The sequence below is a fragment of the Mirounga leonina genome, unplaced genomic scaffold, assembly GCF_011800145.1.
Source record: "Mirounga leonina isolate KUSES-001 unplaced genomic scaffold, KU_Mleo_1.0 Mir_174, whole genome shotgun sequence".
NCBI classification, from domain to species: domain Eukaryota; kingdom Metazoa; phylum Chordata; class Mammalia; order Carnivora; family Phocidae; genus Mirounga; species Mirounga leonina.
In genome coordinates this window covers 48,160,300-48,185,557 of record NW_023270451.1, presented here as the reverse complement: position 1 = coordinate 48,185,557, position 25,258 = coordinate 48,160,300, and the positions used below count along the sequence as shown (strand labels likewise).

The 25,258-nt window shown below is 40.8% G+C and overlaps 1 protein-coding gene and 1 pseudogene across 3 annotated transcripts in view; both read right to left on the bottom strand.

Annotated features, from left to right (window-relative positions):
• BMPER (BMP binding endothelial regulator) overlaps window positions 1-25,258 on the bottom strand; it is a 249,037-nt gene that overhangs the window by 184,115 nt on the left and 39,664 nt on the right. For all 3 annotated transcript variants that reach the window (XM_035020890.1, XM_035020891.1, XM_035020892.1), the window contains exons 4-5: window positions 8,031-8,113; window positions 4,078-4,168 (exon numbers count right to left, since the gene is read on the bottom strand). In XM_035020890.1, coding sequence (XP_034876781.1) covers window positions 4,078-4,168; window positions 8,031-8,113 — 174 coding nt within the window. The remainder of the gene's footprint in view (window positions 1-4,077; window positions 4,169-8,030; window positions 8,114-25,258) is intronic.
• On the bottom strand, window positions 1,981-2,101 carry LOC118021463 (annotated as a pseudogene).

Below are 25,258 nucleotides of genomic sequence, written 5' to 3'. Positions count from 1 at the left end.
AAGAGAAGTCAAGTGACCGAGCAGATGACATGAAGAACTGTCACTTGGTGAGTATTCAGGAATTGTCCAGCCTCTACCAGGCTCTTTGTAACCCCGATCTCACTCCATCTTCACAGTGAGCCCACAAAGTGGGGACTCTCGTCACTCTCCGTAGATGAGGGAAATGTGGCTCAGAGAGAGGAAGTGACTCACCCAGTTGGCAGGTGCCAGAGCTAGAACTCAACCTCAGCTCTAATCTACCAGCTGAACCACACAGAGGGTCAGGCACCAAGGCAGGAAGGGGGAAAGGCAGGGCAAGAGATGTCACACAGTTTTTCAGAAACACCCTATGTGATATTAAAGAGGTCAGCCACCAAGTTTGCCTCATAAGATGAAAAGCCCAGGAAGTGTCTCCAAGTCAGAAAGATGCTCAGGACACTGCTGTATTCTTAAGAAATCCCATAAACGACCTGAAACACAGGCTGGCCAGTCACCCCGTGTCAAACAGGCTATGAGAGGATGGTCAGCTAGTCACTTTCCTCAGGACCATCTTCATAAGGTGTTTGCCGGAATAGCTGAGGTCACTTTCCACACAGTAGACAGTGTTGGGGCCCAGCACACTGGTGCCAAAAATCAGCCAAAGGAGCCCTTGCGAGAGATGACACATGACCCTGAGAGTAAGTATTTAAGTCCTGCCGACTGAAGTCATCAACAGAACCCACCAAACTCTTGAAGCTCTTGGTACCTGAGAAGGGGAAACAAGGATTACCCATAACCAACTAGTCTGGCTGCTGGACCCATTCATTTTATTTTTTTATTTTTTTATTTTTAAAGATTTTATTTATTTATTTGAGAGAGAGAGAATGAGAGACAGAGAACATGAGAGGGAAGAGGGTCAGAGGGAGAAGCAGGCTCCCTGCCGAGCAGGGACCCCGATGCGGGACTCGATCCAGGGACTCCAGGATCATGACCTGAGCCGAAGGCAGTCGCTTAACCAACTGAGCCACCCAGGCTCCCTGGACCCATTCATTTTAAATCTAGATATGGAGCCCTTTGTCCAACGGAAAGACATGGAAACAAATGCTACTGAGTCTGAAGTTGAATCACTGAGTGCAACTGTGATTTTAAAGTCTACCTGATACCCACACCCAGAGCTAGCAACCAACCACCTCTTTGCTGTTCCCACTGATACAGAAAGACTTAAGTAAGCTTGGGTCCCTCCAGAGGCTATATCCCAGCCTTGTTAATAATGGCAGGTGCCCAGATGTCTCTTTCCAAAGCATACTTCCAACAAACTGTCTTCAATTCTTTCATATATGTTTGCACACTGGTTTCGTCATCCAGTTTGCCAGACACATTAACCACAACAATCTACATCTGACAACTTAAATAAGGGAATTTTAAATGAAAATTCTTCATAAACTGTTCCCATCACAACCCACCACCCTTGAGTAAAGTCAGATGAAAGGAAAAAGCAGACCAGCAAGAATGCCCTGAAATCTGTTTCAGGAAGAAAGTGACCACAGACTGTACATGTTTGTCATTATGCAGAATACCATTCTATGATCAATGACAGATGCCAGTCCTTCTGAATTACCGAGGAGAATACCCTGTGGCTTCCCTCGACTGTCCCTACATAGACTTGGCTGAGTCCTCCCTCCCAAGACAAAGGACAATACATTCTGGATGTGGCCTCTTCTGAGTCTTCTGATTTGCACCTCAAAGCTTGGCCTTTGAAATCAAAGAGAGGGAGCAGAGTTGATTCTTGACCCCATAACTGAAGGCACAGAGCCTGTGCAGGTGCCGGGGGCTAGCGTGTGGCACTGGCATGCTAACTTTTTTTTTTTTTTAAAGATTTTATTTATTTATTTGACAGAGAGAGAGAGACACAGTGAGAGAGAGAACACAAGCAGGGGGAGTGGGAGAGGGAGAAGCAGGCTTCCTGCCGAGCAGGGAGCCCGATGCGGGGCTCGATCCCAGGACCCTGGGACCATGACCTGAGCCGAAGGCAGACGCTCAACGACTGAGCCACCCAGGCGCCCCTGGCATGCTAACTTTTAATTAGCAATAATCGCGCCTTGGATAAACCTCATTGGCTACGATACTGCCACTGCGCAAAGCTTGGCATGCTAACTTTTAAAGATCTGTCTCCCAGGGCATCTGGACCCAAGCAGAACAATTGTTATGGTGTGTGTTTGGGGCAGGGGGAGGAGTAGGTAGTGCAGTATGGTGGCCAAGAAAGAGAAGGGGCCAGACCCTGACCCCACCTCATGGGCCTTGGGAAGGTACTTATTCTCACTGGGTCTAACTTCTTCCTGTGTGAACTGTGGACAGTGCCTCATCCCTCCCTGGATGTTTGTGAGGACCGAGCGCTGCAGTATGTGCAATCATACAGTTCAGCCTTTCCTTCCTGGGAACTCAACCAAAAGCCAAATGAAAGAAGCAATTGCTCAAATATGATAACTTCAACTGCTGAAATAAATTCACTCAGCTGTTTGCGTACCCACATTTCCAAAGGCAGCCTAAAAACATGATGAGCTCATAAGTAAGGAAGAATGTTGCATACGCTGAGTCGATTCTGTACCAATAAAGCAACAGTCTCTTCAACACAACTGAATTCATATTTAAGAGTTACAATGATTTTTAAATCTCTATGGCATATAAAATTTGCTCTGTTATCCATCTCAAGCTTGCCGGTGTATAGGAATTATGTGGGAGGCCTGGATTCTGTCCTCAGAGATTCTGATGGAACTGGTCTGAAATGCAGCCAGGGCATCCAGCTTTATTTTTTTTTTAAAGCTTCTCAGGTGATATTAATGTGCAGCCTAGAGAACTACTGATCTAACTTCATAAGGACCCTTTCGGCATTTAAGAGTATGGTTACATAATACGAAGCATTAAATGCATTCAGAGGCAAAAGGAACTCAGACACACTGTTTGATAGATACAAAATAATTGGATTATGGAAAGAATTCTTCTACTTTCAACCAGTTCTTGGCCTTCTCGTAAGCTCATCTAAGAACACAAGCTTCACAGAAATCTCAATGTGGAAAGGAAGTTTGGCTCAATCAAGACCGTCCAGGGAACTCAGGAAGGTTAGAGGTAGTGGAGAGCAACTGTCCTTGTTGTCATTTAAAGATGAGAAAAAACTGGACTCTCTGGAAGGGACTCAGGTTCAGACACGTCTCAGACGGCATGGGGTAGGGGAGGGCAAGCAGCTGCCTGCAAAAGGAGCAGGGCTCATCTTTGCAGAGCATCCCAGCATGGTACCTGAGCCATTCCCCAGGAAGTTTTGCAGAACAGAAGGCCCTCTGGAGATTAATCTCAAAAGCAATGAGTACTAGTTGTGAGTATTGCCTCCAGTGAGGAAAAGCACTCAGAGTAAAACCAAAACTCAGAACATCTGTCTGAGAGCATGCGCCAGGGGCTTAAAGGATCAGAAAAAAAAATCTCTCACCTCAAAATCCCTGGGCTCGTATGTAAGGGCAAGAAAAGATGCAGGAGGCCTTTGTAATCCTGTTCAGAAAAGTAAGAGGAAACACTCTAGCCACTGGAAAGGAAAGATCCCTTTGCTGTCAGCTAGGCAGTGGGGCCCTCTTAAAAGACAGTGGGTCCAACTTGTTGCACCACACCGAAAACTGAGACCAGCAAAACCCTAAGCTAAATTCACTTAGGGACACAGCTCTCAGTTTTCAGAAAACATCTGGTCACCTCATCACCAAGGCGAGTTCTAGCCAAGATACTGCAATATGAAGCAGTAAAAAGACATTTCTGGAAGCAAGAGAAAGCCACAGCCTCTCCTTCCAAAGTAAGCATTACCTGTGGCCCTGTGGAGTGGAGAGGAGGCCTCCGGAGCCTGAAGCATCCACATGCCAAGACCTACAGCACATTGCATTCATCCTGGGCACACCGGAGTACAACCGGACATTTCTATGCAAAGGAGTTTGCTCTCTAAACCCATGATGTACACAGACACAAAGGGAGACAAGCTCCAGTCCGGAGGGGGAGAATCCTGCATTCTTGAAAGAGCCCACAGAGATTTCACGGTCATGTGCTGTAGCAGGGAGTCTGGCAGGCTTCCCTTCCTGCAAATGTTACCTGGACAGGTGGGGCAGCATGTTCCCAGATGCTTGGAAGGGTTTTTACAATGCACAACACATCGCAGCTCAGACTCTGTGACAACACCTTCCTGAAAAACAGAATGCCACAAATACATCAGCCCAGAAGTCCCACTGAGGAGTGACTCACTTTGGGAAAGAAATCAAGGGAGTAGGGGAAGAGTCCGGACGCCAAAAGTGCAAAGGAGGGTGGGCGTCAGGTCCAGAGGACATGGCACCATTGAGGTCCCATCTCCCCAGCTCACGGCCTGGAGGCTTTCAAACTCGGAGCACAAATCCTGTCTTGACCCTGTCCTCGGTCTTTCTCTTTGGCCCAAAGTTCTTTCTTTTAAATCTAGTATTTAAGACCTTCTTCCTGTCCATCAGTAGCTAACAGAGTCTGGCTGTTCATTCACAATTGTTTTAAGTTGTCAACACTGACTATATTTTCTATAATTGTTATTACACTTTAAGCCATTAATGATGAGGCACAGAGTACATGTGTAACACCCCAGACTAGCATCTGGAGACCTAATTCACTTACCACCCTTCTAGAAATATCTAGACTAAGCTCTGCAATCGTAGAAATTTCACTCTGCCTCACATAGAGAGCCTGGCTCTCAAGCATCAAATGATGAGATTAGATAAAACTACTTTAAAGTTCATACCATATATGGAAAAATAGAGCCTTTGGATCTTAATAATGAAATCAAGTGACTCATTTGCAAACTGATCTTGGGATTCTAGTGTTTTAATGTCAGTTGAAACATTTTTTTGATTAATTTTCAGAGTTGGCCTTGGAAGAATTTTCTCCATATTCTCTACCCATTTTATAAATGGATTTGTTTGTTTGTTTAATTTTGTTTTGCAGGGAGGGCTAGCACAGGCTGAAAAAAAATGTAACAATGTGACAACTAGATATTTTTTTTCATCCTGTCTGTTACCATATTATCTCAGGCCAACAAGGAAAGTTATATCCTAGATGTCTTCATATTTGTGAGGCCTGAGGATTCCACTCCCAGAGGAATTTATTGTGGTCTAGATCACATTTGGGAAAGAAAAGAGCAACTGTCAAAATATCACAATCTACAACATCAAAAAAGGATCTGTGCTTTAGTTACATAACTGAAGCAATGCAAAAAGCTATGGCCCCAGATCAATTTCCCTTTCCTATCTGCAAACCAGATGGAGGATTCAGAATTGTTCCCAGCATGAATTTCCTGTTTGTGATCTTCAGATTTTTCTCTTTAGTAAGAAAGTCAAAGTGGAAAATAAAGGTAAATTTTTCACCATCGAAACTCTTTCAGTAGGAGGATTTAAGAAAGAAGCTAGTTTTAGTGGGAGGGGGGTGGGGGATGGGTTAGCCCAGTGATGGGTATTAAGGAGGGCACATATTGAATGGAGCACTGGGTGTTATATGCAAACAATGAATCATGGAACACTACATCAAAAACTAATGATGTAATGTATGATGACTAACATAATTAAAAAAAAGGGAAGAAAAGAAAAAAGAAATATCAAAAAAAAAAAAAAAAAGAAAGAAAGAAGCTAGAATTCAACTCAAATGGAAATAAACCAGGTCGTTTAACTAGCTGTTACCTGTCTGGTACCTAGTCCTGCCCAGTCCATGTAGCCTCTACCAGAACTGTCTTTAGTGATGCTTATCAACACCCTAGGAGATGGTACCATCCTGGCCGCACAGGAGATGAGACTGAGAGGTCCAGAGAGGGGAAGAAACAAGCTATGTGAGTGGCAGAGCCTGTATTTTGTACCCACTATGCCCCACTCTCTCCTCTGTTGCTGATCTTGTGCCCTGAGAAGGGAAGGGCTTAAAGAGTTTGCAATTGTGCCATTCTGCAGAGGAGGGTCTTAAAGGAAGCCTTCCCTGATAGGTACCAGTAAGTGGCTATTTCCCGCATTCACAGATGCGCTCTCATTCCCTAGAGAAGCAAGAAAATAAGCAGGAGTGGGAAGGTGCCAGAGGAGCAGAGGAACAGCTTTTATAACTACCTTAGAGGTTGGCTTTTATGACCATTGAATGAAATAATATTTCTAAACTAGCTAGCAGGGCTTAGGCAACATTTTTAAAAAGGAGGAGAACAAAAAGGCAAAGTTCATCTTTGGTAGGTAGAATCACCTCTCTGGGCTCTGCTCTGCAGTTCAGCACTTCCTGACTCCCAGGGCTGTTGGTCGTTGGGATGGCTTCCAATAATAATGGGATATTCCTGCATCATTCTCTGTGGGCCTGATGAGTGGCTGGTGGCCAAAGACGATAGGCAATAGGAGTTTCAGTGTCAACACTTGAAAATGGCTTCATGTGTTATTCAGTCAACAAAATATTTCCTCCCAGATAATAGTTTTCATTTAATTCAAATAAAGTCTTCATCTGAAAGTAGCAAAATTCACCATGCAATTTGAGGTCCATGCAATTTGAGGATCTTCAAGATCTCTGGCTGTTGCATAAAAATGTTATACTACACTCCAAAAGGCAACTCCAACAAGGTTGTCTTGCTTAAAAGGCAGTGTAACCAGGGCTTTCAGAGTGCCCCATCAGAGTGGAAATTTTATTGGTCAAGAAGTAGGGTGTGAGTGGGGTGGTGCAAATTTTAGAATGAATGTGGACTTTTGATATTATTAAAACTCACTGCTCTCATCTCTTTGTTCCATGAAGCTGGTTGAATCTATAACCCAGAGCAAAAATTCAACAAATATTTATCAATTCACTTAATCTATTATTTACATCTGTTCTATCTACTGCTTATTTTCACAAATAATTTAGATTTACTACACAAATGAACTGAACATTTAGCCAAATAAATAACCGACGATCTTTCGAGTGAGTATGCCCACTGTGAGTATATAACAGCGTGGCTGCATAAAAGTCAGATTTTAGTAAACTAAATGTCAGCATACTTGAGATAAGATCCAAAAGAAATATGCATTATCACACTAATCTTTCTTTCCCCTTTATTTTTTTTAAAGATTGTATTTATTTATTTGAGAGACAGAGACAGAGCATGAGCAAGGGGGAGGAGGCAGAGGGAGAGGGAGCAGACTCCCTGCTGAGCAGGGAGCCCGATGTGGGGCTCAGTCCCAGGACCCGGAGATCATGACCTGAGCCGAAGGCTGATGCTTAACCGACTGAGCCACCCAGGTACCCCTTTCTTTCCCCTTTAAATGCAAGAGCATATCCTGGAACAGTAAAATGGGGCTAGGAGTAAAATGATTTAACAGCATTTTCTCTATAGAGAATTTTTAAATTATGTCAAGATTAGATGAGCATTTTTTTAACTATTTCCTTAGAGATAAGAAAAGGAGTTTGAACATTGAGATTCCTCATTTCTCCTTATCTTGCTCTGTTGAAGACCTGTAACAACTAGAGTCACGCAGAATCAGAACACTTTGCAGGGTGCAGCAAGCACCAACCACAGTGGGCTCCTTAGGAACCGAACTGGTGGTTCTCACATTTGTCAGGTTGAAATCACTGAGTTCACAGTGTACTAACTGCTTTGATTTAATAAGTTTACAGAATGGTTCCAGTTCAAAATGTTTCTAAATCAAAGAAGGAAAACATATATCCTCTAACAATACCTCTTTCTGCTAACAGGAATTCAGGTTTTGCTCAAAGCTGACTCACAGGAAGACATGAATTTTCCCCAAGGACATATACATCTTCCCAGAGATTTTCCAGGCACAATTTAACAATGGTGAACAATTCCATTGCATGTTTCTAGAAGTGAGTGCTATATAGTATCTATCCTGTACCTGTCTTATTATGGTGAATGTCACAGTAAATATGTATAAGGATACAGTGATACAATTACACAGTTGGGGTTTTTTATTTGTTTTTGGTTTTATTTTTGTTTTGTTTTTGGTTTTGTGCTCTGCTGTCTAAGAGATGTTTCTGAGGAAGACTACCGATTCGTTTTCAGTGGAGAGGAAAATAGACTTTACCTGGCACTGACGTAGAGCACAGGGTTGTGCAGGACTCTGCCATCTGAAGGAGCTGTTATAGGTATTTCCTTCATAGGTGCAACCTAAACAGGAAACACAGAAGCAGGAAAAAAGACCAAGAATGAATGTGTACTTCCTTTATCGTTGGAGCAAAATAAGTTAGGTCTTCTAGGCCAGGACTAGCAATAGTGGGAACAATCATGTCCCTTGGCTATTTTCTTCAAAACACAACTAAGCCTTTTAAATATCCACTTGGTTTTCACTTACATTAATTCTTTGACTACTGATAAGATTAACCTCCCAGACTGTGTTTTCAAATGGAAAAGCATGGATTGATGAACTCTCCTGGCCAAAATACATGACCTCACGACTTTATTTATGCCTAGCGAAGTAGGAGGAGGACCAGGGCTAAAATCACCACTGTGTGAGGAGATTTTTCATAAGACTTAAATGAACACAAAACTGTGAAGGTTAAGAGGGAAGCTTAAAAAATGATAGGAAATAAAAGCAGAAAATTAAAAATAGGAAATGATTGCAAAATTCTATACCCACTTAAGATCCTTGACAAGCTACTGTCTTCACTGGATGAAACCTTCCAAGTCTTGCTCCCACTTTGAGAGCTATGATTTCACATTTCACTTTGATTTCACTTTTACATAGTGAACTGGATTAAGAAAATCTGAAACTATAAATGTATGGATTATCACAAGTTAATTCACTAGCCAAAACAGAAGTCATGCTCATTCATTGGCAAAAACCGAAGTAAGTCAAAGGCCAGAGATCCTCAAAAAAAGGAAACAATCTAGTTATCTTAAATCCCTGTAGAAAGAGCCAAAGAAATAATGGTGCAAAGATCACAGCCTAGATCTTTATTTAGCTCATCCAAATATCACCCTCCATCCCATGTGTTACACTTTCAGGGAAGATGCTCCTGCCTAAGCCACTCATCACTGCATATTAGATTATTAGGAGTCCACCAGGCGAGGGGATTTACAAGTCACAGTCTGATTGCTTAGCCCAAGGAGTACAGAAGCTGGAACACACACATAGGATAATGCACAAATAAAAGGACCTGGCTCTCTGTACCAATGAATGACTTCTGGCAAGCCAATCAGCCTCAATCCACATCAGTTTTTCTTGTCCCAGATACAGACCGAAGACTCGCCCCCTTCCCTGAACTCTTTTCGAGATTGCTGTGGTAAGAAAATAAAATAAAATAAAATACCCTCTCAATACACACAAACAGAATACTAAAGGACTGAAGAAAATTTCAAGAGACATTTTCATAAACTTGGAACCATGATCTGAATTCCCAGAGAATTATGAATGATTGAAAAGAGCGCAGTAATACTCTTCTTTCTAGTTCCTACACATCAAATTACTAAAGTACACAGCTGATTGGAAACATATTAGGGAAATGCTTTCACTATATATTTTTTAATTTCCTTTGCATGAAGTGTTACAGTGATAAAATGTTCAACCACAGGAACCCCTAGCACACTACAAATACTTAGGCCAAACCAAGAATGAATACAGTAAATTTTCAACAATGAAAACCAATATAAAACAATTTGGGCTAGCATAAATCTTACTGAACAAACACACTTACAATAGATGTGCCATGTGCATGTCTGATCCACTAACACAGACACACTTGGATAATAAATAACTTGTTCCGAGAGATGGAGGTGGGGAAATCAGAGGACCAAATCCAATTCATGTTAAGTCCAAGTAAATTTGAAATGCCTGCCAAGTCTGCCAGTGGAGTTTCCAAATATGTTATATATTTTCATCTTCTGGATTTAAAAAAAAAAAAACTGGAAGAAAGGGTGATTTTCTGCTGCTAATAGAGCAAGCAAAAATCTTGCCTTTTTTACTTTGGAAGAGGAAGTACACTACAAAACCCATACAGACCAGGCAGGAACTGCAGGCCAAGAGACTGTTCCTGCACAATGCCAGGTCATGTGTGAAGGGTTCCCAGGAGTAGGACAGGCCTCTCTGGATTATTCCACTCAATATGGGATAAAAGGTATTAGAACAAGTGGCCCATGGTACAGAGAACTCAGCAATGCTTTCTCCCTCAAATAAGTGTCAGTCTGAAGGCTGGCTCCTCCACTTTGATTTAACATCTAAAGACCAAGGTCAGACTGTGAAGTGCTCATTGCTTAAGTGCCCTTGTTCACCTATCAGTCTACCTCACCTGAGTCCGTGTAACAGATTTGGGAAACCAAATGTTGAATGAGTCTGAATGACAGAATAGACTTAAAAACATCTATGTTAATCTCTTTAGCAAGTATAATCCACACCTCTTCCTTTTTCTACCTACCTCGCCAACATCAGCTAGTACGGAGTCCCAGTATACCAAACATTCTAATAGATGGCATATCTAAGGGATTCTTGGGGTTAAAATAATTTTTAAATGGACATTTTCACTGCTCTTTGGGTTTCTGTTCTAAGATAAACACGCTATGTGATGCAAGACACTAACATGAGCTATGTGAAGACTTACATATACATATAATCCAAGAGAACCTCGTATTTACTCCAGAATTACCTCTTATTTTCTTTGCCACCAACTTTATGCTGCTAATAAAGCAGATAGGCAGTATCTTGCCCCTCTCTTCACTGAAACCCCAGAAGAGGAATATACTAAATATCTTTCTTATTGGCCCAGGGTAGAAAGAGAAGCAAAAAAATATTTCCATCATACCTCAGGGCAGTACTTCTCAAACTACCTCTAGTGAAAGACCAGTTTGTTTTATTTTTCCTCTTCCAATCCAATGTGGACTGCTATCTTCATAAAGCATAATAAAAATGAATTACTAAAAAAGTTCAATTTAAAAGACTAAGACAAACTATAAGCTCAATTTTTTGTATTATATGTAACAGGCATAAAATTACTCTGTCAAATTATAATAACCATTTCTAATTGTTTACTCTCTATGTCTGTACTTGACTCAATGTGGACCAACAATGTAGTCTATAGACCATTGGCGACCTAGAGAGCGCATTTTGGGTGGCACTGCACTGGGGGATGTGGTGCATGCAGGGGGGACAACCCCAAAAAACAATCAAAACATTTCAATCTTAGAGCTAGAAGCAAACTTACAGATAATATACTTTATCTCCTTCATGTCACAGATGAGGAAATTTGCACAGAAAAAGTGGCTTGGTCAAAGTTAGAAAGCAATAGGTGTGAAACTAACACTAGAATCCATGTCGTGCATGAAATCCACATGTTCGCACCCAGTTCTAGACAGGTTTTTATTATTTGGGCACTTTCTACCGCATAACATCCTTTGCACTGAGAACTTAGTGACCCAGATTAAAATTAAATGACAGCATATTCAGGAACTAAATGAAAGAGTGGGTCCATGGGGTAAGCAGAGGAATGGTCAAGCAACCGGTAAAGTAGCTTTTCCTTTTCCTTTTTTTTTATTTAAACATTTTTTTTTTAAAGATTTTATTTATTTATTTGACAGAGAGAGACACAGTGAGAGAAGGAACACAAGCAGGGGAGTGGGAGAAGGAGAAGCAGGCTTCCCACAGAGCAGGGAGCCCGATGCGGGGCTCGATCCCAGGACCCTTGGATCATGACCTAAGCCAAAGGCAGACGCTTAACGACTGAGCCACCCAGGCGCCCCTAAACATTTTTTTTTAGATTTATTTATTTATTTATTTATTTATTTATTTATTTATTTATTTATTTATTTATATTTGAGACAGTGAGAGTGAGAGAGCACAAAGCAGGGGGAGTGGCAGAGGGAGCAGCAGAGGGAGAGGGAAAAGCAGACTCCCCACTGAGCAGGGAGCCTGATGCCGGACTCGATCCCAGGACCCCGGGACCCTGACCTGAGCCGAAGGCAGACGCTTAACAACTGAGCCACCCGGGTGCCCCTCCTTTTTCTTTAAATATTTGTTAAGTAAACTTTTGACAAGGGAATTTATAAATATTCATTAGTTTTCTGGTGATAAAAAGTTGCTCAGATTTCACAAGCTTCAATAAAACTATCCATACTGCAGCAGGAGGAAGTAGTTACTTTCTGATAAAACCACTGCAATATATATTGAGAACCAATAGTTCTCAGTCTAGGGCAATTTTACCTTCTTCCCATCCCCCACCCTGGAGGCTTTTCATAATGCTGGAAGATATTTTCAGTTGTTACAACTGGGAGCGATAAGGGTGTTTACAAGCATCTTGTGGGTACAGCCAGGGATGTTGCTAAACACTCTACAGTGCACCACAGAGGATCAACCAACTCAAAAAATTGTGCCAACATTGAGAAACCTTGATCAAAACCATCATATCCCCAAATAGCTCTTCTCTACAAAACTAAAATAATACAAAAAGAAGCCTAAACTAGGTATATTTCACTTATGTATGTATTTTTTGGCTTTTTATTTTCAGGGTGGGATAGAATTTCAGAGAATTTTTTTTTAAACATACACACTCTTGTAGAGAAGCCTGGCCTAGTCAACTAGTCAACTCAGAAAACACATGGTAATGGTAACAGGAAGTATCCAAATAAATTGAATCCACAATTAAGCAATAAAACTCATTTTTCCTATTAGTTGTGACCTTTTTCAGCAGCCACATTATCCCAAGGGAGAAAGAATACCACACATTTTCATCATTCTGTTGTTAAAATAGCTGTTAAAAACCATCAGGACCATAAAAAATGGCATTGGCCTTCTAATAAGCCTTAATTCCACCTGGTCTCACCCTAAAAAGGCTTAACCCTCTCATCTGTCAGATTACCATTAGCCTAAGAGCAGAGAGCTGGATCTCACCATTACCAATAACAACCCCCGCCCCCCACAGGCACCTCACAACAGAGCACCAGCCTACCTTTCCCGCCCTTTCCTTTCATTCCTGGAACTCCATTCAGGTCCCTGGGATTATCCACCTTCCCTGATCATAACAAACTTGAAGGCTTCTTAAAGCAAGTTCAGTGTCTTCAACCTGGGTTATTGGGCTTCTGGCCCCCCGCACCCACTGAAACAACTCTCTGGCTACAACTGCCTACTATGTACCCAATCCCAAGGACACTCAGTCTTTACCTTACAGGACTTCTCTGTGGCAGGCTAACAACACTTCTCTTCTCCTATCCTCCCCTCCCACAACACACACACCTTCTAGATGTTCTCTTTCTTTACCCATCCATTCTCCATCCAGCCTCCAACTAAGCTGCTGGTTGTTTCCCACCTGAACTACTACAATAGGCTCACTGATTGTTTCTCTTGGCTGGGATAGGGGCCTTTTTCAAGCATCCTCCTGCGCAGCAACCAGTGTGTGCTCTTTCAAATCTGGGTCTTAATCTCATTCACATGCTTGCACTCTATCAATGACTAATGGTTCACAGCCCGGCTGAGGTGTAGACTGATACCTATCCCCAATCTTTCTTCTCTAAACCAACTGGATCAGGGCATCTGGAAAGAGGAAGTGGGAGAGGATTTAAAACCACTGACCTTTACTATAAAATTCAAATTTCTTAGCATATATATCTCTCAGGCCTGGCCTTGACTCACTTTTTCATTCCCTTATCTACTATCCCCAAACTCCCCACACTGCAGACATGCCGCACTTAGAACCCCCCAAATGTGTCCAGAAGATCTCACCCTCTGATTTTGCAAATGCTGTTCCCTTCTTGAAAAACCCAGATCTCATCCATTCACTCCATCTCTGTCATCCCCATGACAACACTTAGGTCACCCAGGCTCTCCTTCTTTGCCTGGCCAACTCCTCCTTCATGACTCAACTCAAGGTCATGGCCTCTGGGGAGCCTTCCTAGAAACTTCCCCACTCAGGGTATGCTCCTGTGCTCTTTCTTCATGTGTATGCAGCCTTTGAAATGTCCCTTTCTAGGTCCTTTACAGTACTTTGTGTGTAGCAGATACTCAAGAAATGTCCAATTTCACTAGGAATACATAGTAAGTACTAACACGCAGCTATCCTTGTAAACCACAGGAAAGGACTTTTGAAAAGATGACATTCCCTGGACCTCCTGTCTCCTCCTCTTGGCAGGTGGACCAGTTCAATTCACTATTCCAGTTCCAGAAACAGTAAACCTTTCCTGGAGAAACTCAGATGTCAAAGCCTTTCTCTCTGTTAACACTGACTAATGCTACCACCCTCCATGGACCAGGCAGGCTAGGGCAGAACATAATGAAGGGAAGTCCTTGGGCATCCAGCATCTACCGAACCTTAGAAGGGAGAAGCATATGAACACTTTCCAGGTCCCCTCTTCCCATGCTGTGCAAGCCTCATGTTAAATTAATTTTCAGGAGGGTGCCTTTTCTTTCCAAAATCCATTTTGGTCCCCCAAATTTGTTTTGTCTTTTGTTGGGGGGAGGGTTAGCATGCAAACTGTCATACTTACTTAAACTAAAGAGAAGTTGGGGTCTTTGAAGTCAGTTCATGCCACATGGTAGAGGGAAGCAGAGCAGACTACACTGCCATGCTTTGCTACTTCCAGGCCACCTGATCGGGTACCCCCAGCCCTGAGACTTGGCCAATAAGCCCCAAATTACCCCAGTCCAATACGATATTTTAATGAAGCATTTTTCAGACACTGTCTCCAGAAACATATGGAAGTATAATCAAGAGGGATAAACATAAAATATGACTAGCCATTCTTGGGCTTATATCGTGTCCTTAGGAGTTCATTTAAAACAGGCTTTTATTACTCTCCAAGGCTGTACCTACCATGAATCCTGCAGGCAATTCTGCTTATTTTTGGCTAATGGGAATTTTATAGTCAAACCATTTCCTCAATCACAAAAGAAAGAATCAGCCCCATGATCTGAGTTCTTAAAGAGTAGTGTGTGCCCCCCCCAACATTCTTTTTCATGGTTTTTTGGTGTTCCAATTAGAAATTAAGTATGTGATTGAAATGAAATAATCAACAATAGAAAAAGAAATGGCAGAAAGAAATTTTACTTAATTTTTGATGGCTTTATGAATAAAATCCCAAATATGCAGAAATATTAGATGAGTACAGATGATTTGCAAATTCAACTCACTTTACCAGTATAAAGAAACACAAAATCTCCACATGACTTACATGGATTTCTAATCTATGTGTTTATTGGAGATTATAAAGTGAGGAAATTGTGGCTTACAGAACCAGTCTCATAAGTTCATAAGATTATAATATATACAATATCTGGCATTGATATTAAGGTAATAAAACAGATTCTGTGAGCCACAAATAAATTAGGCTTCTATGCAATAAAATATGCTTTCAAACTTTTAGTGTAATTAATACAATAAAGGAAATATGCAATGCATTAAGGGAGAGAAATGTTTGCAACAACTTTTTTATATGAGCCACATTACCCATCACTCCTGCATTTGATCTGTTCTTACCATAAACTCTTTTTTTATTTAAAATCAATTAGCCAACACATAGTACATCATTAGTTTCAGATGTAGAGTTCAATAATTCATCAGATGCATATAACACCCAGTGCTCATCACATCACATGCCCTCCTTAATGCCCATCACCTAATTACCCCACCCCCCACCCAAATCCCCTCCAGCAACCCTCAGTTTGTTTCCTATAGTTAAGAGTCTCTCATGGTTTGTCTCCCTCTCTGATGCCTTCCATTCGGTTTTTCCTCCCTTCCCTTATGGTCCTCTGCTCTGTTTCTTATATTTCACATATGAGTGAAACCATATGATAATTGTCTTTCTCTAATTGACATATTTCGCTCAGCATAATACCCTCCAGTTCCATCCACATCGATGTAAATGGTAAGTATTCATCCTTTCTGATGGCTGAGTAATATTCCATTGTCTGTATATACCACATCTTTATCCATTCATCTGTCGATGGACATCTTGGCTCTTTCCACAGTTTGGCTATTGTGGACATTGCTGCTATAAACATTGGGGTGCGGGTGCCCCTTCGATTCACCACATCTGTATCTTTGGGGTAAATACCTAGTACTGCAACTATGGAACGGAAGAAGATATTTGCAAACAAGATACCATAAACTCTTCTGAACATGAGAGTGCTTCTCCCTCTTGGCTGAATTGGCACTGCAATGGCTGGCCAGCCCTTCTATCTTCAGCACCCCATTGTTAAACAGCCAATACCTATAGCTCCTCAGTAGGCAAAGGAGAAAGAACTGAGTGGATCTCATATGGAGCAAAAATGGAAAAAGAATAAAAACCAGGAGAGACTGTCCTGTGAAGTTATCAGACTGGTTTTCCACTGTGGGCAGGCAAAATGTCACTAGAGGTCATTTCCAAAGGTGGGTTCCAAAAAATATTTTCAGAAATATTAATAAAGAATCCTCCAACAAGAGAAAAGGAAAGAACAGAGAAAATAAAAATCACTGCATAATTATTACAGGTGAGGCACTGTACTTGGGAGTTTTCACATGTGGTTTCATTTTATCCTCACAAAAAGAATTCTAGGACAGAAAATTTTACTCCTAGTTCTTTAAATGAGAAATCAAGAAGAGCTAAATTGCTTTGTCCAGGTCATACAGCCATTCTTTTTATCTTGCTCCAAAATCCATGTTCCATCCATTATTTGGTTACTGCCAGGCGCACAGAGGAAGCTTAGAACATAGCAGCTTCAAAAGTAAAAATGAGGGCGCCTGGGTGGCTCAGTTGGTTGAGCAACTGCCTTCGGCTCAGGTCATGATCCTGGAGTCCCGGGATCGAGTCCCACATCGGGCTCCCTGCTCAGCGGGGAGTCTGCTTCTCCCTCTGACCCTCCTCCCTCTCATGCTGTCTCTCATTCTCTCTGTCTCAAATAAATAAATAAAAAATAAAATCTTTAAAAAAAAAAAAAGTAAAAATGATACCCCTGGGGAACATGACATGATTTGGTGATACTTTAAAACATGTTCCAGTGATGTCTAAAAACTAATATTATAAAGTAAAATGCAGGTTTTGTGGCTGAAGAGGCAAGATCCGATTTTGCGGGTCTATGTTGAAACTCTGTTCTGAAAGTCTTTACCTTGGGCTACCAATCATGCCATGCTTTAGGCTTTCTGAAGCAACAAATAATAAGGGATCAAAAGATCAAATTCAAACATCTAAGGTTGGATTCATGCATTTTTCAAAACGGGAACATGTTCCACAGTTTGGGGCACACAGCAGCAATCTAAGAAGATGAGATTTATTTGAAGACAGCCAAATACTAACAACCTCATAGGATAAATTATGGTGGCCACAAAGAGCAGTGAATGGAACCCTCAGTTTCCCCACAGTAATTTCAAGGACATCAGTGAAAATCTCTTTGACTAGCACGAAGAAGAAATGAGCTATTTACAACACACATATGAAATGCCATCTGTGTGATTAATGAATTGCACTGCATGATTTTTACACTTTGGGAAGCATATTACACAGATGTAACCTTTATGGTTGATTAAGTAGGATGTTTAGGGCTTATTGCAGAAAAATTGTCAGAAATATCCTATCACCCCCATTTTTCTTTTACTTTTTATTTTGAAATAATTACAGATTTTCAGGAAGATACAAAAAAATATTTTTCCATGCACCTTTCACCCAGCCTCCCCCAATATTAACATCTTGCTTAGCTATAATACAATATCAAAAACAGGAATGGACTCTGGTGCAGTCCACCGAGCCTATTCAGATTTTACTGGCTTTACATGTACTCCTTTGTGTGTGTGTGTGTGTGTGTGTATCTATGCAGTTTTATCACATGTGCATCTTTGTGTAACCAACAAACATTCAGGACTGTATTATCACAACAAAGGCCTCTCAGGCTATTCATTTATTAGTATACTCATTCCACTTGTAGTCTTCATGCTAAGGATAAATTACTGCCAGGCGCATAGAGTCTTCTATGCTAAGCCTGGACAACTGCTCATCAGCTATCCGTCTCTAATTTTGTTACTCAAGAATGTTATATAAATGGAATCATACAGTATGCAGCCTTTTGAGATTGGCTCTTTTCTTTCAGAATAATTGTTTTGACATCCATCCAAGAAGTTTTTGCATGGATCAATAGCTTATTCCTTTTTACTGCAGAATAGTATTCCACGGTACAGATATATCAGTTTGTTTAACCATTCACCCACTGAAGAACATGTGGGTTGCTTCCAGGTTTTGCCTATTATGATTAAAGCTGCTATGCACATTTCTGTACAGAGTTTTGAGGTTCACACTGGTTTTCATTTTACTGGAATTGCCCAAGAGAGCAATTGCTAAGTTATATGGTAAGTGTATATTTAGTTCTATAAACCATTATACTCATGTTCAGAGTAGCTGAATTATTTGATATTTTTATCAGCAATATGTAAGAGATTTTCTACATCTTCACCAGCATTTGGTTTAATCGTGCTATTTTTTCTTTAGCCATTTTGATAGGTGAGTCGTAATATCTTGCTGTGGTTTTGATTTGAATTTTCCTAATAGCTAATGATGTTGAGTATCTTTTCATGTGCTTTCTTGCCATCTGTGTATGCAATATGGTGAAACACCTCCTCCTATCTCTTTCCCATTTTCTAATTAAATTTTTTTGTTCTCTTTACAAGGCCTTCCCCAAAGCAAAAATGTTTACTGAAGTTTAATTTATCAATTTTTCCATTTTGTGGACAGTGCTTTTGGTGTCAAATCTAAAAATCTCTTTGCCCAACCCTAGGTCCTACAGATTTTCTCCTATGTGCTTTTTATACATGTTTTATAGTTCCGTGTTTCACATTGAAGTTCATGATCAATTTTGAATTAATTTTTGTATAACATATGAGGTTTAGATCATGTTCATTTTTTTGCCTGTGTGTGTCTAATTCTTCCTGCACCAGATGTTGAAAGGGTCAGTCTTCTTCCATTGAATTGCCTTGGCACCTTTGTCAAAAGTCAGTTGTGCATTTTGTATGAGTCTATTTCTGGGCTTTCCATGCTGTTCCATTGATGTATATGTCTATCCCTCCGCTGATTCCACATTGTCTTTATTACTGCAGCTATATTATAAGTCTTGAAAATGGGTAGACTGATTTCCCCCCTTTACTCTTGTTTTTCAAAATTGTTTTGGTTATTCTAAGTCTTTTGCCTTTTTATATAAATTTTGGAATAAGCTTGTCTATGTTTACAAAATACCCTTTTTGGTCATGCCCCTTTTTATACCATTTAAAAAATTGTTTATATGGGAAAATCAGGCTTGATGCACACACACATCACCTAGGAGCCTCTCCCCTGCTGGATGAAGCCTGCCTGTGTTTGCCAATTACACTTCTAGAAAGTATTTGTCAAAGAGCAGTCCAAGGACTAAGGGCACCCTTGGGGGTTAGGGGTGGGGGTCATAAAAATGCATATTCCTACAGCCCATCTTTTTCTTCTTATCTGCCATCTCTTTTACCTGGGCTCTTTTTTAGAAGGTTTGAGCTGCGCTTCATTTGAGTGGGATGATTTTAGGACTGTGTGGCCAGCAGAAAAGGTGTATGATTAAACAGCCCAAACATATTTGTAGAGTCGTCTGGGAGGCTGTGTGTGGCCCCCCTCTGATCTCATGCCACGAAAACTGAGGGAGGTCTTCCTTACATTTGAAACACGGGTAGATAAGGGCATTAAAGAGAAAAATTCAGCTTCTCTCTAAAAACAGGACAAAATTGAAAAAGACCTTCACCTATGGGCAGAAGCTGTAGAAGAGACTGCCAGATATCTGACAAGAAAAGCAGTCACTGGGCGCCTGGGTGGCTCAGTTGGTTAAGCGACTGCCTTCGGCTCAGGTCATGGTCCCGGAGTCCTGGGATCAAGTCCCGCATCGGGCTCCCGGCTCAGCGGGGAGCCTGCTTCTCCCTCTGACCCTCTCCCCTCTCATGCTGTTTCTCTCTCTCTCTCAAATAAATAAATAAATAAAATCTTTTTAAAAAATGTTTAAAAAAAAAAGAAAAGCAGTCACTGATGGGCATGATCATACTTGAAGAGGGCTGAGGAGAAATCGCCACCAACAGAGAAACACGCACCTCATCCAGCATGGAGTTTAAGGAGAGGGGCTGAATGGGAGCTCTACCAATCACCTGCACTTCCTAAACCCTAAAACTGTGGATTTCTGGGTTTTAGCCTGTCAACAAAGGCTTATCTTTTAAAATGTGTTTCTTTTGTTAGTGGTATTTGTTAAAAAGAAGAAAAATACTGAACACCTGCCATGTAGTCAGTGGTGAGCTGCTAATGGTTAATAATCAGCTCTACAAAAGGGAAAAGCCCTGATTTTGTAGCGTGTTCCAATTTCCAAGGTGTAAATACTCCCACCACGGTCAATTTTGAACTACCAACATGATGTCCCTGAACTCTTTGTTAGGAAGATAAGCACTCCCACACACCACTGTGTACAGAACTATGTATTTTAACTTTGGAGGCTATTGGGTCTGTGAAGCTTCTTCTTTTCCTAAGTACAGACCATGAACATTTGGCTACAGTTTAGGGCATTTCGTTGGCATCAGAGGTTATGCTGTTTATTCTATGTACCTAGATAAGTAATTTAAGAACACCATAGTCACATTTTTTCACTTATGACATTATATCTGGCCCTCCTTCTAAGCCTTTTCCTATATACAAACCAGAATTTATCCAAAAGAACATTAATTCCAGGGTCTTCCAAGCCTGTTGAACATCAGAACCACATGGGGGCTAATTAAGATTACAGATACCCAGTGGAAACAATCTAAATGTCCACTGCTGGGTGAATAGATAAACAAAAGATATTATATGCACACAATGAATTCTTATTCAGCCTCAAAAAGGAATGGAATTATGATACATGCTACAACATGAATGAACCTTGAAGATACTATGTTAGGTGAAATAAGCCAGTTCCAAAAGGACAAATGTTGTATGATTCCACTTCTACAAGGTATCTGGAAGAGGCAAATTCACAGAGACAGAGAGTAGAATAGAGGTTACTGGGGGCCGGGAAGGGAGAATAGGGAGTTACTATTTAGTGGGGATGAGTTTAGCTTGGGATGATGAGAAAGTTCTTGAAATGGAGAGTGGTGATGGTTGCACAACAATGCAAACACATTTAATGCCACCAAAGTATACATTTAAAAATGGCAATTATGTTATATATATTGTACCGCAATAAAAAAAAAAAAAAGAATACAGATGTCTGGGCCTCACTCACTGGAAATTATGATTCATTTGGTCTGGAAGAATCTGAATATCTCCTATCAGCCCTGGCAATGCTGAGGCACATCTAGGCTCAGGACCTCTGTGTTTTACAGAAGACAAAACCAAGGCCCAGAAAGAGGTGGCTTGGCAAAGGTCAAGTAACTAGAAGTGACAGAGCTGGGAACTGATTCTGCATCTAATTCCAAGTCTAGTCCTCTTTCACTTCATTCTTCAAATGACTGACAATTTCTATGCCTATCCTCTAATCCACATGCCTCAGAGCACAGAATTTCCTTGTCTAGATGCCTGAAAATATTACCCTGGCTTTTGCATTTAGCTCCTCAATGTGGGCTTGCTTCTGGACGTTTCAGGCTGTTACCTTTGCCTTCTCGGCCTCATCAAGGTGGCCATACCACAGCTCCCAGAACCAAAAACATCAAAAACTCAAAGTGCATTTTTATATCTGATCCCTCTGCCTGCCCCAGGTAGGGCTCAGAGAATGCCCAGACATTCTCAGGTAGTCAGAGGGCTGCCTCATGTGGTAAACATCAGCTGGTCAATGCCCAAGCATGTCTGCAGATAAACATCTTGAGCCCTTTAACCACCAAGCTACTAGAAACATAATTAGCTGGCTCCAGTGTAAATAAGCTCATCTGAGTGAAGGATGCACTAGAGTTCATGGACATACCAATGTACTTCGTTCACCTTCATTATCATCAGTACTGCTAAATGTCAGCCTCTGCAGCAGATTTCTAAGGCAAATACATATTAGCTCTCAAGATGAGCTTCCTCTCAAAAAGAGAACTTAGAACATTTGATCTCAAAAGAAAAAAAGTACCAGTTTTTTTCTGAAGATAAAGAGAGTAATCTCTGATCAAGGCCCAATAAGAATGGTTATAATTGCTACATGATGATCATTTTTAAAATAAAAAAGAGATGCATGTACATTCATGCGTCTTCATAAAGAGATACATATAGACATACTTTCAATTTTGCAGTTGCCAAACTTAAGCAGCAAATCAAAGAGAAGCTGGACAGGCGTTGGGGGCTTCTGTGTCAAATCATTTCTCTCCTGTAGTTTCTAATGATGCACCCCAACTCTCCACTCAGAAACCCTCACTTTATTTCTTTTCTTGGTCTGATATCCTCCATGAAACAATGCCATTCGAAGCCCCAGAGGAGATAGGAGTGTTTGGATTCCAAGACATTTTCAGATGATAAGCATCACTATGATTTCATTCCTATAGTGAAATACAAGACAGGAGAGGGGGAAAATCATCTTCAAGTGCAGAGAGGTCTTACTCTTCATGGTGGGCAAGTTACAAGCAGTCACAGAATAGTTTTAAGAGTGGCTGCAGAAAACTCAAAGCCAAATTAGAGGTGTGTTCTATACATTGTGATAAAAGGAAGCAGATAATCATATAAAATTGATGGTCACTAGGAAATCTGAAGTCATCATTGCATAGTACTATTGGGTAACTTTGCACAAGACAAGGAAAGAGCTACCAAAAATTACATTGAGGTTATCACCAAGTCTGTTAACACTGAAACACGCTACAGTCAGTACCACATAAAAATACACAGAGGTGTTAGTGATTTTAAGGACTTGTTTTAACCTCTATGGAATTCAGTGAAGAAACAGTAAAGTATCAGGAATCTGGGACTAGTTTATAAACATTCAGCCATTTTTCATTCCTGTTTATACATTGTTATTCTCTCCCTCGAATTCTTACTCAACTGTTTTAAGCCATGCAGAATTCCAAAAGGACTTAAGATGTGTTAAGATGCATATGACTCAATAGTAATACACTAAATATGCAGTTGACTTTATGAGTACTAACTAGGGAAGACTGAAATTTGGTCCAAATTTTCCTATCTTCCTCCTACTCCCCTTTTTCCAACATATATTCAGTAGGCCACCCCTGTGTGCCAGGCAGTGATCACAGCTGAGAATACTAGAGTCGCTGCCCTCACAGAGCATCCAGTTTAGTAGGCGTTATGGAAAATCAAAATGTTAAATCACAATTGTGCCTCCTCTTAAGAAGGAGGGATACTTAATTTTATGGCAAGTGGCTGTGGAGTCAAGGAAGTGATGCCTAAAGTGAGAACTGAAGAAAGGGTACAGGTTGACTAGATGACATCGGATGGAAAGGCAGTCCATGCAGAGGAAACAGCATGTGCAAAGCCCCATGGCAGGAAGTGGGCACAGAACACAGGGAAACGATAAAAGGTCTTCTATCTGGAGAAGTCCAGAACAAGAGAAGGATAGAGGTTAAGCAGGAACCGGACCTTGCAGGGCTTGGTGGCCATCAGACCAGAGGAGGAGAGAGAACAGCCAAGAGTCAGCATTTGTTAGCACTTACAGTGTGCAACACGATCTGTAGTCTATCTTCTAGCTCTAAGCACCATTCTCCATAGATGCTTCTACTTGCCATGCATCTCAGAACTGCTCTGAGTATGGGTGTTAGAATTCTAAGATGGACCCCAAGATTTCTACTCCCTAATATATCCACCTGTGTAATCCCCTGCCATTGACTGTGGGGCAAGACGTGTGAATGTGATGAATGGCACTCCCATGATTAGGTTATCTCAGCAAAGATAAAGCAGATTTTACAGGTGTAACAGCAAAGATAAAGAGATTTTACAGGTGTAATTAACATTCTTAATCAGTTTGACTTTGAGTTATTAAAAAGAGAGATTATCCCGAGTGGGCATAACCTAAATGAGCCCTTTAAAAGGGTCTGTAGGTCAGAGAGATGCTCTCCTGCTGGCCTTGAAGAAGCAAGCCATTCTATAGCTGCAAGGAACTAAATTCTAACAACATGAGCTTAGAAGATGACCTTGAACCTCAGATGAGACCCCAGCCCTGGCTGACCCTGAATGCAGATTTGTGAGACCCAACTAAGCCATGACCAGAAGCCTAACCCACGGAAACTATAAAATAATAAACGAGTGTTATTTTAGGCCACTACATTTGTCATTACTTATTAGGTACCAATAGACACTTAATAGACCATGCATCAGCTGAATGGTGAGAACACCTGTGTTCTAATACAGCTGTCAGACCCATACCTGATTAAAGCACTTTGCCTATGATACAAAAGGGAGACCAGGGCCACCAGCCTCTTCCAACACAATGAGAACATCCTCAAGTTGCCCACTTTAGAAAAGTGAAAACATGCATCCAAGCCAGCAGCAAGCCTTGGAAATCTAATCTTCTAACTTAAAGGCAACCACAAACTCTTCACTTAAATTGCCTTCCAAAATCTTACAGAATTTAAAAAAAACAGAAGCCCTGAATAAATGGGTTGGGACAAATCTGACAGGGAAAGCTGATCTGTTTTATGTTTTCTTACTAGTTTTAACAACTAAAACAGATTTTTGTGAAGTATGATTTTAATGTTAACAAGATTTTTTTAAACAAATAGGGTCATTTTTATTTAAATGCCAAAATAGCCTGGTTTATATTATGGAAAACCAATCTATGAAATATAACATTTTATACATCTTTTTTCAGTTAGAGAAAAAGAGGGAGAAAAATAAAGCCCTCTAGTTATTTGTTATTTTTTTTTCCTGTCTTTAAAAACCTATAAACAACCCCCACTCAAATTTCTGGGGCTGAGTAGATAAAATTAGTTATAGTGCATAAAGTTAAAATATATATGCAGGCATTCCATTAATCTAACAACTTTCATCAAGAAACATATCAGAAATTCTCCTAAGCTCAAAATCATGGTAAAAATAACAGTGGCCCTGGAATTGAGTAGCTCAATGGTGGAATGTTTTTCAAAGCAAGGCAATTTCTCGGGATGTTTTAAGTGATATGTTAGGGTCTCAGCATTAAAACTGCTAGAAGTAAAACTAATGGATACTTTCGTTTGGTTGAAAATGAAACACACACACACACACACACACACAGTATGCAGAAGCTGGCTCTGGAAGGATCCCCAAGAATCTGGTAAATGGTTATCTCTAGGAAAGGGTACCAGCTGGTCAGAGTGAAGAGGGGGAGAAAGCCTTACTGTGACCTTAGATGCTTTGTGTAGTTTTAATTGTATGAATCCATTCTCTATTAAAAATATTTTAAGAAAGCAAGCACATACATACATACAAAGGACTAAAGCTCATCTA